Source organism: Gadus macrocephalus, chromosome 15 (genome assembly GCF_031168955.1).
Source record: "Gadus macrocephalus chromosome 15, ASM3116895v1".
In the NCBI taxonomy this organism is placed as follows: domain Eukaryota; kingdom Metazoa; phylum Chordata; class Actinopteri; order Gadiformes; family Gadidae; genus Gadus; species Gadus macrocephalus.
In genome coordinates, this window is record NC_082396.1 from 84,122 (window position 1) to 99,931 (window position 15,810).

The 15,810-nt window shown below is 45.7% G+C and overlaps 1 protein-coding gene across 1 annotated transcript; it reads right to left on the bottom strand.

Annotated features, from left to right (window-relative positions):
* Window positions 1-137: 137 nt before the first annotated feature.
* Window positions 138-7,921, bottom strand: pyroxd2 (pyridine nucleotide-disulphide oxidoreductase domain 2). Its single transcript, XM_060072517.1, has 16 exons — window positions 7,658-7,921; window positions 7,178-7,197; window positions 7,002-7,095; window positions 6,696-6,769; window positions 6,164-6,319; window positions 5,410-5,563; window positions 5,204-5,265; window positions 5,021-5,118; window positions 4,665-4,806; window positions 2,997-3,131; window positions 2,834-2,906; window positions 2,472-2,625; window positions 2,222-2,373; window positions 1,948-2,054; window positions 1,154-1,274; window positions 138-667 (listed from the first exon to the last, which is right to left on the bottom strand). Exons 1-16 carry the CDS (start codon window positions 7,776-7,778, stop codon window positions 597-599), a joined length of 1,734 nt encoding a protein of 577 aa, XP_059928500.1. The 5' UTR covers window positions 7,779-7,921; the 3' UTR covers window positions 138-596.
* Between the last annotated feature and the right edge of the window lie 7,889 nt (window positions 7,922-15,810).

A 15,810-nucleotide genomic window follows, 5' to 3' on the forward strand; every position in this document is an offset into this window, starting at 1 on the left:
CTTAAAGGGACAGTCCCGACTTATTATGCCCCCATTAATGTAAATTAATTGCCAGGACATAATGTAAAAAATAAAAGCTAGTGTAGAAGGGTTCACTTTTGCAAGCCATGTTCAAAATTAAGGACGCACTTTCCTGGTTTCATTTTCAACCTGAATTTATTGATACAAATGTAAACAATAATAATTTCCAGTAATTAGTAGGAGTCAGGAGGCAACTGGGAAGCTATAATAGTTAGCCTATACACATTTGACTTTCAGTTAGTTAATTCAATTAGCATATCTTGTGTCACTGATTGGCTATATTCATCAGTTAATGTCTGACCAGGACTTATTTATTTAAGTTTAATGCTCTTGTATTAATTTAACAAGATTTTACTTGTAATTTGACCCATTGTTATGTCTCCAAACCCTCACATTAGCACAGTTTATGGTATCGGGCACATTACACACTCTATTTTGAGGGAGGGGATGTGTCGATCTCAGTGTTAACACCAGCATGTGGTCTTCCACGGGTCTCCATCAACCCCCAAGATGTTTGAACCTCAAATCATTGGTACAAGATCCAAACGTTGTTGCTGTCTATCCGGTAATGCCATCTAGCTACGTTTCATGTCGGCCATGACGGCCAGAGCAGCATTCCAGCCGGGGGACCCCATCACTCCCCCACCTGGGAGATAAACACATCATCTAATCATTCATTACAACTTCATTAATGCAGCACCTTTTCTGCAAAACTGCAAAACAACACAATGAGCAAAGGGAACAACATTACAAGACATGAAGTTAGTCTTAAAAACACAATAGGCCTACACAATCATTAGAAGGTAAGGTGGTACATTTAAAAGGTCAAAGTTAACTAAACCAAAAACTACTATGCAACACTCTTCTGGATTTGAAGCTTAACTATAGAAAAAAAATCAAAATAAATCTATTTGCTCTATTCTAAAAGTGACCAACTGACAGGGACTTAAGAACCAGTTGCAATACCTCAGGGACTTGAGGTGGCCTGCTATACTATCAGTGGGGCAAGGTCACACTGGCTCTGCATGTGACTGGTGGCGTTCATAATCCTTTGAAGCTCTTATATAAATTACAGGCGACAATCCTCAAAGATGATGGGAGATATATTCCCCAGCGGTAAAACAAAGCAAACCTGGATGACAGCCACTGCCACACAAGTACAGCCCTTTGATAGGTGTGCGGTAGTTGGACAGGCAGGGCAAAGGTCGTGCCAGGTAGAGCTGGTCCAATGACATCGATCCATGGAAGATATTCTGCGGAGAGTGGGGGCAAATAGATCTCTTCAATACATTCTCTTAAAAGGCCCACATTCCATAATAAATACCATGACCTTTGTAATAGTGATAGAATGGTGGGGGTTCGGTGGGTGGAAAGAGTACAAAGAAAAAGAGGATGTGGTAAAAAATAAATAAGTCCGTTCTTATCCAAACCAGGTCAATTCTCCATCCTAACTATTTTATTTTTTTTAATCTTCGGAGGGATGATACAATTGTATGGAGTATATTATGCAGTAGAAATTGCATGGAGCACAATATACAACTAAAAACAGCTATCTCTTAAGCAAAATGCAAATCCTCCTGACAAATAATCCCATCATCACACAGGCTGTGTATGCACTTCAGTAGAATAGATTAAACCCTTTTCAACCCTTCAGGTTCCAAGACTAATTTCCTCAGAAACATTTTTGTTTGGAGGTTTTTTGTAAAATAATGCATTTTGATATATTGACTTTATAGTTCAAAGTGTGAGGGTCTCTTTTCAAAATGTAGTTCTTAAGACCACACCTGTGGCAGCACCTGGAAGAAAGTCTGGGATGCAAATCGCTCTTCCTCCCAGCGTACTTGAGCCTGTGTGGATAGGCAAAGGAGCTCCACCACGTCACCCATTGAAATCCCTCCCTCCACAGAGAACAAGACCACAACAAACCCCTCCGGTTAGCCCGAAGATCCTCTCCAGATCAGGGGGAGTGAGGATATCCCGGCCCACCACCGAGCTCTTGAACCCAGGGGCGTATTGCTCCACCCAGTCAAACACTGAGGAGTGGGAGATACAAATACAGGCTTGAGTCTTGTGTTTGGGTCAATCAATGACAACATGCCCCGAGGGGAACAGTTAGAACCGTCAACACAACATGAACAACTGAACACTGTTTGACTGAATGTCACCCAAGCAGTTTTTGATGGCTTCAAGAAGTTCTTACCGAGATCGGCATATGCTTCCTTGTCCTGATCGGTCCATTCCTTGCCTTCTAAATAGTAGGGGGTGAACTGGGTGAAGAATGACACAACATGGGCACCAGGGGGTGCTAGAGTGGGATCCAGCACAGAGGGGATGGTCATCTCCAACATTGGCCTGTCAAAAGAGAAACCCCATACTGGATGAGGCTGTGTGTGTGTTTGTTTGTGTTTTTGTGCGTTTGTACATCCATAAGACCATAGACTAGAGCAGACCTTGTTGAATACTTTCCGTTGATGGACTCTTTGTAAGCAGTCTCCAGTACTTCCACACTTTCACAGTTGAGGTGGATGGAGCACTGATGGTGTGGGCCCGGCTTCCCATCTGGGCTGGGCGCCGCCAGGAAGTTGGGCAGTTTGTCTACAGCAACTGTAAAACAGAAAAGAAGGACATGATTTCCTGTTTGTGCTAAGGTGTGAATTTGTTATTCATTTTTGTATTTACAGAAATGTAATGGAACCTTTTCACAGGAGTGATGGTCTGGTGCCAAAAGGAGCTGCATCTTCAACACTTTACCAGTCAAAGGAAACCTTAATACGACTACAATCAATGAAAAACATAACTTAATATATCGTACCGTTGATCTTGGTGACAGGGGAGGTGTAATCAAATTGATCAATGGCTTTGATGAACTCTGGAGATAGGGAAGCCTGTTATAAAGAGGACATGTGGTTATAGAGAATATAGATATCGCTTACATGTTAAAAATATCATCATCAGGCAGGGCCTTCCTTAATCACCTGTGGCGTGAGCTTCTTGAAGGTGACGTAGGGCGTAGCATTGGACAGAACCAGTTTACTGTGGATCTCTGAGCCGTCCTTCAGAACCACGCCCTTTGCCACCCCATCTGGACCAACCAGAATCTCCTGTACATCCTGCCAAGCCAATAGAACTTTAGAACTCTGATAAAAGACTGTTAAAAAAAAAGGGACTCCATTAATAGGTCAAAAAATTATTGCAAAAAACAAATTCATCGTAATCTCAAGTGGGGTCCCGACCCCAAGGCTGGGGAAAACTGAGCCAACTCCTGAGCCACGTCAAGGGACAGACACTGTAATGTGTGCACTCAGGCTTGGACTAGAGTCAAGTCAGACTGCCTTGGGTTAGAGTTGGGTCAGACTGCCTTGGGTTAGAGCAAGACAGCCTTGGGTTAGAGCCAGGTCAGACAACCTTGGATCAGAGTCGGGTCAGACTGCCTTGGGTTAGAGCAAGACAGCCTTGGGTTAGAGCCAGGTCAGACAACCTTGGATCAGAGTCGGGTCAGACAGCCTTGGGTTAGAGCCAGACAGCCTTGGGTTAGAGCCAGGTCAGACAACCTTGGACTAGAGTCAGAGACCCTTGGATCAGAGTCGGGTCAGACAGCCTTGGGTTAGAGTCAGGTCAGAGACCCTTGGATCAGAGTCGGGTCAGACAGCCTTGGGTTAGAGTCAGGTCAGAGACCCTTAGATCAGAGTCGGGTCAGACAGCCTTGGGTTAGAGTCAGGTCAGAGACCCTTGGATCAGAGTCGGGTCAGACAGCCTTGGGTTAGAGTCAGGTCAGAGACCCTTGGATCAGAGTCGGGTCAGACAGCCTTGGGTTAGAGTCAGGTCAGAGACCCTTGGATCAGAGTCGGGTCAGACAGCCTTGGGTTAGAGTCAGGTCAGAGACCCTTAGATCAGAGTCGGGTCAGACAGCCTTGGGTTAGAGTCAGGTCAGAGACCCTTGGATCAGAGTCGGGTCAGACAGCCTTGGGTTAGAGTCAGGTCAGAGACCCTTGGATCAGAGTCGGGTCAGACAGCCTTGGGTTAGAGTCAGGTCAGAGACCCTTGGATCAGAGTCGGGTCAGACAGCCTTGGGTTAGAGTCAGGTCAGAGACCCTTGGATCAGAGTCGGGTCAGACAGCCTTGGGTTAGAGTCAGGTCAGAGACCCTTAGATCAGAGTCGGGTCAGACAGCCTTGGGTTAGAGTCAGGTCAGAGACCCTTGGATCAGAGTCGGGTCAGACAGCCTTGGGTTAGAGTCAGGTCAGAGACCCTTGGATCAGAGTCGGGTCAGACAGCCTTGGGTTAGAGTCAGGTCAGAGACCCTTGGATCAGAGTCGGGTCAGACAGCCTTGGGTTAGAGTCAGGTCAGAGACCCTTGGATCAGAGTCGGGTCAGACAGCCTTGGGTTAGAGTCAGGTCAGAGACCCTTGGATCAGAGTCGGGTCAGACAGCCTTGGGTTAGAGTCAGGTCAGAGACCCTTGGATCAGAGTCGGGTCAGACAGCCTTGGGTTAGAGTCAGGTCAGAGACCCTTGGATCAGAGTCGGGTCAGACAGCCTTGGGTTAGAGTCAGGTCAGAGACCCTTGGATCAGAGTCGGGTCAGACAGCCTTGGGTTAGAGTCAGGTCAGAGACCCTTGGATCAGAGTCGGGTCAGACAGCCTTGCCTTTTCAGTGAAGATTGAAGCCCCATTGGAGCGGGCGGAGCTGGCGATGGCATTGGACACGCCTCCCATGCCTCCTTCCACATAACCCCATGAGCCCTTCTCCTTCTCCAACTCCCCCATCACGTGATGCAGGAGCACATACCTTCAACACAACCACCATGAGGATTGGTAAAGAGACCCTTGAAAATGTCATTTTTTTTATCCAAATGTTTTATTTCTGTTCACATTTCATTATGAAGGTTGCACCTTATGTGCTTGAGTGTGGATCTGTCCCAAAACATTCTAATCACATTACCTACTAAATATGTGTCTACCATGGCTATCAAGGGGAGAGTGTGTTCTTCAGCATAGCTCACCCACTACCGGGGTTGTATGGACTGGTCATGGCCCCGATGACAGCATCGGTAGCCAGCGTTGCCTTCAGTGGCTCAGACTCAAACCACTGGTTAAGGATCTGACAACCCAAAAGTATTTTAGCCTCTAGGAAGATCCTCGTAAGGTATAGACAACACTAACACGTGATGAGGCTGTTAAATCACCTTCATTATCGGCGCTGTGACGATCTCATAGAAGTCTGGGATGTTCTTTCCAAGTTTCAGGCCTTTCAACACATACAGTCCACATAAATGATGACAGAAGGATCCAATAAGTCATCCGTAAGTAGTCAATAATGGATGTGTATATTAGGACTAGTTAGGACAATAGATTATAGCTGCAGTCGATAAGGCATCAGATGGAAGCGTACCACATTTGACCAGTGGCATCAAAGTCTTGGCCGCTGTGATTCTGGTTCTCAGGGAACCCGAGGTCAGACCGATGACGTCCACTGGGGGGGCGTCCAGGAGCGGTTGTGCCGCTGAGGCAAGCTTATCCAAATAAGCGTTAAACTCTCCATAGGCCTGCGTGTTTGGAAAGGAGCGAGTCAATAGAACGATAACATCAATAAATGCAAATAATAATGATGCATGAAGGATTTTTTGATTGGCCAAATGTATCTAGATGCATGAATGACTACTAAAAGCACAGTTGCCAGATAGTACATTGGCTTAACAGAGTGTAACTTAATCTCAGTGACATGAATGCAGAGTTTCCTCCTCCTTCTTCCCAAACTACTAGTGTTTCAGACTTAGGGACTCAATTCAAAGATTAAATTATAAATCTATCAGGGAACCCCATCACTTGACACATGACTACCTGATGCTGTCGCAGACGATGACATCATTTAAGAAGTACCAACTGCCCCCTTCCAGGCCAGCGATCTTAAAAAGGGAGCGGTGGAGGGTGGTTGGTCAGTAGGTTGCACTTTTCAACCTCACCGCTAGATGCCACTAAATAACCCTAACCGCTTGATCATGGGAAAACACACTAGGAGCATAATAGCGTAATTTCACCCTGTACTGGTCTATAGACTATAATTGTCTTAAAAATATGTTTTATTACCATAACTTTATCATAAATATATTATGGGTTTATAACAGTGGACCCCTGAAATGACCTACCATGGCATCCTTCTGGGAAAACTTTCCAATCTCCTTCCGGTTCAGGACCATGTCTGAGCCGAGCGTGAGGGATCGGGGGGGTGCTCCCCCCACGCCGTCCTCCAGCATAGGGCTGAATGCATGGGGGTTCCTCCTGTAGATCTTCAGCCCGTGTTTCTAAAGACACGCGTGAACACACACACAACGAGAACTCAGTCAGGGCCTCGCACGTTGTTCCATCTGCAAACAATACCCTTCATCTTTTGTAGTGAGAAGAAGGAGAAGAGCAAGTATTTTACATTACATACATCATTAAAAATGCCTTTTGAGCTCAACTAGAGGCTCTCATCTGGTGGACCAACATGTGTCGGTCGTGATTCAGTCACAACCAGAATTGACATGAAGATTAAGGTTTGGAATATGCTCAGTCAAAGGGCTGTGGGTTAACCCATCAGTTGAGAATCACTTAAGAGAAGACAGTAAAATAGATAAGAATGTGCTGATTGTGTTGCAAATACTGCAGTGTTCAGGATATTCTGGATGAACTTGCTACCTTGAGTTCCAGGTCTTCATAGATGTGGGGTCTGAACAAACTAAGCAAATATGAACACCTGGAAAAGTGAAAACCTGTTGCAGGGAGGACAAATTTATATAAAATTAGAACATTATCAACACCCGTATTAGACATTTTTCATCAATTCTTATTATATCTTAAACTCGAACTTGTTCCATTAGAGGCAGTTTCTTAACCTACATGAAAAGTTTAACCTACGAAGCATTTATACTAAAACCATTCCTCGCTCTAAGGCTGCAGATAGTTTTTAGTGTTCTGGCACATTAACTCGAGCCTCCACCTTACCAGGGAACAGTTCTTCTGTAACGGCGGCTCCCCCCAAGACGTGGCGACGTTCGAGCACCGCTGTCTGCAGCCCTCCTTTCTGGAGATATGCAGCCTGCATGGGACAAGCGAATTAATGTATGCAGATATGTATGAGAAATATGAGTGGGCTGCTAGTTGCTGTTCATTTTACTTACCGCCACCAATCCATTGTGTCCTGGATGCAAATATTGGTCCGATAGAAAGATAAGAAAGACATTGGCAAGTGGACATGGTTGGACAGGTTGTTAATACAAACTTAAACGACTAAAACCGAAACCAACTCGGTAGAATTGAGCAATGCAATTGTGACACCTAATCAAATTTAACAAATATCGATAGCATTATAATGCCAATGGTTCACACAAATAATGTGTCCAGCAGATTGCAATTTGTTTACGAAAGGTCTGCAAGTTTTACAGCCTACAAGCAAAGTGGCGACTATATTGCTGGCACGTAACATCGTCCAAAGTTGATCCATGGAGCCACAAACGTTGTGAACACCGTTGGAGGAAATGTATTTCGGACTTTACTATATGAACCCTTTAGTTTAGAAACGAATAGGCCTATTAAAGTGCTGCTATCGCAATATATAGTCCTGTCTGCCGGAACATTTGCACTGGATCTTGCATTCCTACCTCCTCCGATTACCAGCACGTCATACTCGGATTTGAGCGCAGTGTGGCTTCTTCTGCTGGACGCATTCTGTATGCTTTGGATAACCCGACTGCCTTGCCTCGTCCACACTGCTCCGGTCATGCTAAATATTGGGCATGCAAACGTTTCTGGCCGTAAAAAGAACGAGTGTGCTATTTTATGTTTCCGAATGAGTTTATGGGAGGGGGGGAATCCAACACGTTATAGGGTGCCTGGGTCATAGAACTTCGATATTTGTACTTCCTCCGATATCCACTAGTCTTCAGCTTTTAGATTTATGAAGGGGTGGCGCTAGAAGTTGTTAATAATCAGCCATAAAAAAAATTGTAAATGGAGACACATACATTTGTTATGTGTTTGCCCAGTCTTTATTTGCCTGTACCGCGCTTGCGTGCGTGTGTGTTGTATTTTGCTCTATAAAGTAATCCAGTTTCTGTTACTTAAGAATCAATGCACTTCTGTAAATAAAAGTAGTCCAGCTTCTGTCTGAAACTCTCCTTTGTGGCTGATGTTTGTTTAATGTTAACATGTGGCATGACAATATGCTTACAGATAAGATGCCTTTTATTAATCCCCAAGGAAGGGGATTGTGGAGGAGTTTGTCCTTCAATAGCTCAGCTATTGGGCGCCAGACTGGAATGTACTGGTTGGAGTCATGGACTGTATGAAATGGACCTGTATGCTATCATGGACTCTGACGCTGCTCGTCAATGTTTAAGTCTTTATGGTGTGGAGTTTGAGACGGTGGCCTTTGGCGGTCGGTGCACTGCCCCCCCCCTCCTCCACTGGGCTGGTGGCCAGTGCCCTCTCAGGCAGCCCTTCTGTCCTTTCTAGTCTGAAGAGCCAAGCTGTAACAAGGTGCGATGCTACACGCCACCCAGGGGCCTCCACTGGGCTCCTCCAGACAGGGACACGGTGGTGGTGTTTGAAACCGGATTATTGTAAAGGATTGTTGACATGCTGCAGGACCTCGTGCTCCATGTCGCCGTGCAGGAGGTCTCTCCCTGAGTGTGGTGACGGCTGCTTTACATGGGCACCCTGTGCACGTTCATTGCTCAATGGGCAACAGTTGTGCATGTGTGTGTGGATGATGGATGGTTCAAGCAGCCTCACCTGGACCGACTCAGAATGATTTGACCCTGGGGTTGGGGGAGGCTGTTGAACCAGCCATCCTCCACAAACACACCAGAGGGAAACTATTGTTAAGCAGATATATGTGGCCCCGGAAAAAACCTGGGGTAAGATACAAAACTCTGCAGCTGCAGTCAATGCCTTGCTCTTGGGTTATAACAAACGTAGGAGACACACTGTATGAACGGTCTAAGTAAAGTAATGTATTTACTTTACATGAACAAGATGAGGGTGGACGCCAGTGGAATCATGAGTGTGATGTGTGCATGAGGGTTGAGTTTGTGGATGTTGTTCCAAAAGGAGCCTGACCAATGAGGACGTCTGGAATGATCAGAGGACGAATGTAAACGGACAGGGCAGGCCCCTGTGGGTGCATTGGTTCCAGCCCTTTCTTCAAAAGGTTTCTCTGGTAGTTTGTAGTCCTGGCCCCCGAGCAGGCCGCCCTGCCCTATTGTTGACCTGACCCCTCCACGCGGCCCAGGCCATTGGTAGGGGGGAGCACCATCACTTTTCCGTCCACTTTGGATTCCCTGACCTGGGCGCCACAGTTATATACCTGTGGGGTATATGGGGTGATGGTTGTTGTTCCCAGGCCTCCATCACCGTGTCGAGCAACCCCCGGGTCTCCGACCACAGAGCTGCTCCAAGGGGAGAACCCTGTGGTGCTCCAAGGGGAGAACCCTGTGGTGCTCCAAGGGGAGAACCCTGTGGTGCTCCAAGGGGAGAACCCTGTGGTGTTCCCCTGGTGGAGAACCCTGTGGCGCTCCAAGGGGAGAACCCCGTGGCGCTCCAAGGGGAGAACCCCGTGGCGCTCCAAGGGGAGAACCCCGTGGCGCTCCCCTGGTGGAGAACCCTGTGGTGCTCCAAGGGGAGAACCCTGTCGCTCTCCAAGGGGAGAACCCTGTGGTGCTCCCCTGGTGGAGAACCCTGTGGTGCTCCAAGGGGAGAACCCTGTGGCGCTCCCCTGGTGGAGAACCCTGTGGTGCTCCAAGGGGAGAACCCTGTGGCGCTCCAAGGGGAGAACCCTGTGGTGCTCCAAGGGGAGAACCCCATGGCGCTCCCCTGGTGGAGAACCCCGTGGCGCTCCAAGGGGAGAACCCTGTGGTGCTCCAAGGGGAGAACCCCGTGGTGCTCCAAGGGGAGAACCCTGTGGTGCTCCAAGGGGAGAACCCCGTGGTGCTCCAAGGGGAGAACCCCGTGGCGCTCCAAGGGGAGAACCCCGTGGCGCTCCCCTGGTGGAGAACCCCGTGGCGCTCCCCTGGTGGAGAAAGGGGCACAGCGCAGGAGCTGCTCCCAGTTCCTCCCGTTGACAGCACTCATCTTTCTTCCATAAATTTGTTTTCTCAAAATAACAACATGAGAGATGGCCCCTCTCGAGTTTCCAATCTGCTTGGACAAGGTAGGCAGGTACTTAAAGTAAATTATTCCTCTGGAATCAGGTTTTGTTTTTTTCTGATTTCTCTTCTAGGCCTATGTTGGAGTCAGTAATATCTATATATATAATAATATAATAATTCAACAAGGGATTCCAATCAAACGAATTATGAACTAGAATTAATCTCTGTTGGTGTATGTTAAGTCAAGAAGAAGATAAATAGGTTTCATTAATCTTTCTGTGTAGTCCAATCAAACTGAATATGTTTATGTTATGCTTGAATCAGAGTGAAGTGAATGATGTGCTGTTGAATTGCAATCCATCTTTTAACTTGAATGTGCAATGTCTACAGTGCATAGGTCACGATTTGTTTTCCTGGTTCTGGGACTGCTAAATGTTGCGCTGCTGGTGACTGCTATGGTTCTAGGAATTGACTGTGAGTACAAGCCAAAAGCAGACATGACAGGTTATGGAGTTAGCATTATGTTTATTCATGAGAACTTACCCCTTAAGTTGTCAATTTATCAATTAGCATTTCACCTTCATATGTTCCACTCTTTGTGGCCAATCACAATAAGACTAGAACCAAAGAATCAGTTATTTTATACAATGACACCAATTTAACGCTAAAAACAAAATGTGTAGGTTAGTATGTGTATGCTTGGGGCTGCAATAAGCCCCTTTCTCTCGCATGATTTGATGAGATTGAATTGATTAGGTAGCAAGACCGAGGAGGCATACCTTCAACTTCTGCAGAGTTCAGAACAACTTCCCTACATCCTGGAGTTCCTCTACCTCCAGGAAAACCAAAGCGAGGTGATCAAAGCTACCAAGGAGGGTGAGAGGGCGCTGAGGCTGGAGGTGTCAACGCATGAAGCAGTCAGACAGCAGGCGGAGAAGCAGAACAGCCTCCAACAGGGGTTGCAGAGCCAGATTGAGAGGGCTCGCGCGGAGAAGGAAAAACTACTCGCTGCTAAATTGGACATAGGTGAGATGGAAGTAGAGATTCCGGGGTATTCATTTTGTATCTGCTGATGTGTTGATTGGTTTCATTGTGTTTTCTATGTTTTTATTTACCTCCGTCTGTCCTTGAAACAGAACAGTTGTGCGGCCGCTGCCAAGAAGGCTGGGTTCTACTAGTAACAAGTTGCTACTTATTTTCCAACTTCCTAACTGACTCGCCGACAACGAATGACTTGCCAGATACCAGGCAGTACTGCCTGGGTCACCAGGCGGACCTGCTGGTGATAGAGAGCTTGGAGGAGCAGGTGAGTCCACCATGGAGACAGTGGGTTTATAGTGGAATGGAACCACAATAAACCGACGACCTCGGGAAGGTCTTTGCATCGATCTGTCGTTCTGAAGTGAACCTCATGGAAGCCATCGTACATTTATGCTCTCTTTATGCAGAAACTTTTGAACGACAACATCCCAAAACTTGGCGCTGCCACTTGGTGAAAGAATGCGTTTTGGAAAGGCTTGACGGAGAACGTTGTGGAGGACCAACCCGGTATCACGCGATTGCGTGCTCCTGCGCACGAACGTTAATCTATTGAAGCGTGTTCCAGAGCACGATAGTCTGACTTTTTGCGTGTTACACAGAACGAAATGTAAACCAATGCATTCTGAATGGGAGTGTTCTAAGACAATTAACGTGCTCCACAAAACGGTACGAGAGAGAGAGAAAGAGAGAGAGGGAGGGACAGAGAGAGAGAGAGAGCGAGAGAGGCTTCAGAAAGGGTGTGCGCAGATAGTAGGCCTACAGTGCACCCTAGTTATGTTTATGCCAAAACCACAAATGCTATATGTATATATATATATATATTGCCTAATTATATATATTGCCTATATATATGTATAGGCTATATATATAATTAGGCTATAATTATATTATTTAGCGTGTAATGAGACAATCTATAGCCAAATTGTCGAAGATGCCCGAGAATCTTCGGGGATATCAGCATGGGAAATCGGCGAATCAGACCCATGAACCTATAAAGAAAGACGTCATCTCAAGCGGGAGAGAACGTTTGCGGTGCTGGTTTGTGTCACGTAAGTACAGGGCTCTCATGTCTCATGCATTCGGCGTGCGACACACGCAATTCAACCCATGCACACGCTCAAACCTGTGCCGTGTTCCAATACCCGTACTGTCCGTACTTACTAGCCAAAATTTGAGTAAGATCCGGCGAAAAGAAGTATACTTCAAGGACCCGGATGCCGTACTCAAAACGGGCTAATCCTGAAGTGTGGATCGAAGGACACTCCCCGTACTCAACGGCAGCCATCTTAGCTACGTAGCGGAAGAGGCGGAGCCAGGCTGAGCCAAAGTCGGCGCATTTTCCACATAGCCTGCATTAATAGAGTCATTTTGTAGTTTTTATAGTTTTTATAGCTGCTAGGCGTAAAGAGTTCACCGTTCAAAGCGGGATGTTTATTGCGGGGGAGGAGCCACGGCGGCAGTCGTGATCGTAATTTCCGCTTGGTGCACCACGGAGTACTCGATTTGGAACAGCACTCACATCTGAAAAAATAACGTAGTAGATAGTGCGGATAGTATACTTCCTTTAAGTATACTCATGGAAGTACGGGTATGGTCTCACGAAAATACGTGACACTGTCACGTTATTTAATCTATTGAAACGTGATCAGGGACACGTAGGCCTATTTTCTAAATTTTGTATTTCAATTGGAAGTAGGCTATTTGTCGTGTCAATAAGCATGACTTCCAAACTAAGGTTCTGTCCGGGAGCGTTCTCCCTGATGTCCCTTATGGAGCTCCGTACAGATCATTCATTGTTGAAAATTGTCTGTGATAACTAACAAATGACAGCTTTTGGCCACCCGTTTCTACTTAAAATTGTCTGTGATAACTAACAATATGACAGCTTTTGGCCACCCGTTTCTACTTTCACCTTTGATACTGAGAAATTGTGACAATACACGGATAGGCCTATATTAAATGCAGGTGCGCTGCTCTGTAGGCAAACCGCGAAGGAAAAAAGGGTAGCTGCTTCATCTGTTCTTTTTAGAATTGTATGTCTTGATGTTTATTTTATCTAGCCATCTATTCTCTTGTTTTTGGCTATGTGAATGAACGTCCGCGTCGATGCCTCGATCGCAAGTCCAGTGTCGCGAGCGGACGTTGCCATGACATCTAGAAATCATACCGTATTTAATGGGTTGTAGTGAGAACATAATTCACCTACAGTATTTTGTTATGTGTTCTTTCAATTGTGTTAGGCATGTCGTTTACTGTCTTGGTGGTTCAGGGATCGCTGTCCCTTTTAAGGATTACGAGCGTCTCATGACATCAGAGCCCATGCAGGATTTGTTTACCTTCAGCACGTTTTGATTTCACGTTTCTCTCTTACTAAATAAACGAGTCACACAACCAGTGCCGCCGCTCCCATAACGCGCACTACGCGCTGCGCGTAGGGCCTCAAGTCCTGAGGGGGGCCCCAAAAAATAAATAAATAAATAAATTCTTACTTGTATACTTCTGGTTTTAAGTTTGTATTTATGGATAACTATTTAATTTAAAAGATTTTGGACATTCCAATACCTGACGGACTGCGGGGGAAAGTGAGACAGTTGTGGGGGGGCCCAAGGCAGAGGGGGGGCCCATGGCAATAAAAAATAAATAAATATTGAATTATCCACCAGCCCATAGTGTTAGGAGTTGCACACCGCCACGTATGCTCCCCCCGTCCCCGTCCCCGTCCCCGTCAACAACTGTTCGCTACCACCCCCCCCCCCCTCAACAATTCAGCGCAGGGGGCTGGTAGGGGGAATTCGGGGGGGGGGGGGCCATAAAGGAGTTATGCTTAGGGCCCCAAAATAGCTAGCAGCGGCACTGCACACAACTGTGTGCTCAACGTGCGAAATTGTGTCTCTCACTTATGGCAATTTCCACAGGGTTATCATTAATATTGATGTGTCGGGGTTGTTTATAACTCGTGAATAATATTGTTTAGACCACGGTCTGGGGGAATACTCTGATTCTGATTGGCTGCAGTGCGTGCATTAACTCCTGATATAGGCCTACAGACACCTGCTAAGTAGTTCCAGTCAGTGTTTAGATTCTCTGCCCGAGCCCGACGCGGGCCGGGTCGGGCCGATATTTCCCACCACTATACTCGGGCCGGGCCTTTGATCGAGCGTTTTTATTTTTATTTTACCATTGGTTTATTGGCCTAATCTGAGGAGAAATCTATGCCATAAACAGAAATATTATAGGCCTTTATTACACGGGTCTTCTCAATGCCGCGGAACGCTCCGTTCACTTGCATGGGTAGTAGTCCGGTGACTTGTCTACCCCAGCGTCTACCGTTGCTAAGCGACGTCACCGTCTTTGCGGACAAATTATTTCTCTGCTGATCAACACTACAAAGGGCCAAAAGACTTGTATCCCCCCCCCCCCCTTAAATAAATACTATGGCAGAATTATTATTATTATTCTCATTCAACTTGAACATGTGTTTTTACAGTAGAGTGGTGGAGGGATGACGTATGTTGGCCAACCCGGAAGTGAGCGTCGCCCTGGATTCCCTCGACAAAAAGCCAACGGATTTTGGATTATAAATTGAAACAATTTATTAAATAAATATTTGTGAGATGTCATTACTCATTTGTGAGATGAGTTTGCTTCCTATTTATGTCGAGTATACACCCCTACTGTCCACAAGCATCCCCCCCATATGGATTTGGAGAATTGTTGCCACGTCCCAGTGGTGGAGGTATCATATATATGAAAGAGGGCATTAAATTATACTATAATGATCAATTAGGAGGCCGAAGCCCTAAAGGAAGTGATGCAATAGGTGACTGAGGGTCAACATTTGAGAACCCCTTTTATCAAAGGGGGTCTCAAAGGACTCATACGCTTCAACAGCGGCTGCAGCAGAAGTGTTGAGACGAAAGATGATAAAGACATTTATAGAATATTCCCATTCACATGATTCTTCGCACAACCTGCAGGTTGGAGAGACTGAAATAACCCCCAAAATGAGTAATAATGTAAAAGCAGCCAAGTCCCACAAATTGCTTGAACTATTTATTTCATTCCATTGTTTCGTTGATATGCATTATTGAAAAGTTTCAAGCATATGGATTTAATGCAATATCCACAAACAGTTCAAAATGGTACCATGAAATGTCTTGTTTATTGTATTAACCAGTTCATTTCTCTTTTGTGAAAGTCACCAAAAGTCGAAAAAAGTTAAACGCAAGGTCACAGGCTAACAGTGGAGCTGTGTTGGGAACCAGCAGCCAAGAGCTTCCATGGAAACTTTCTACCCATGTTAAATAGATTTAGTTGGCAGTTCCTTTTCTGCCCATTTTTTAAACTTGTGGAAGCACTTTGCAGTACTGGGAGACACCATTTCTAACGGCCATGGAGCTAGATTCTAAAAATATCAAAAGATGCCCAAAGCAAATACCTTTAACCCATAGTTGTGTTTTATCAAATTAAAAAATTTCAGAGTTTCATTGACCACAAATTGAGCAGAAATATTTTGCATACAAATCTTTAAATAGTTTAACCACATTAAGAAAAATACATTTGTTAATTTTTTTTATTAGTGAAGCCACAAGTTTTGCACATTATCCAAACAGAATACCTGAAAT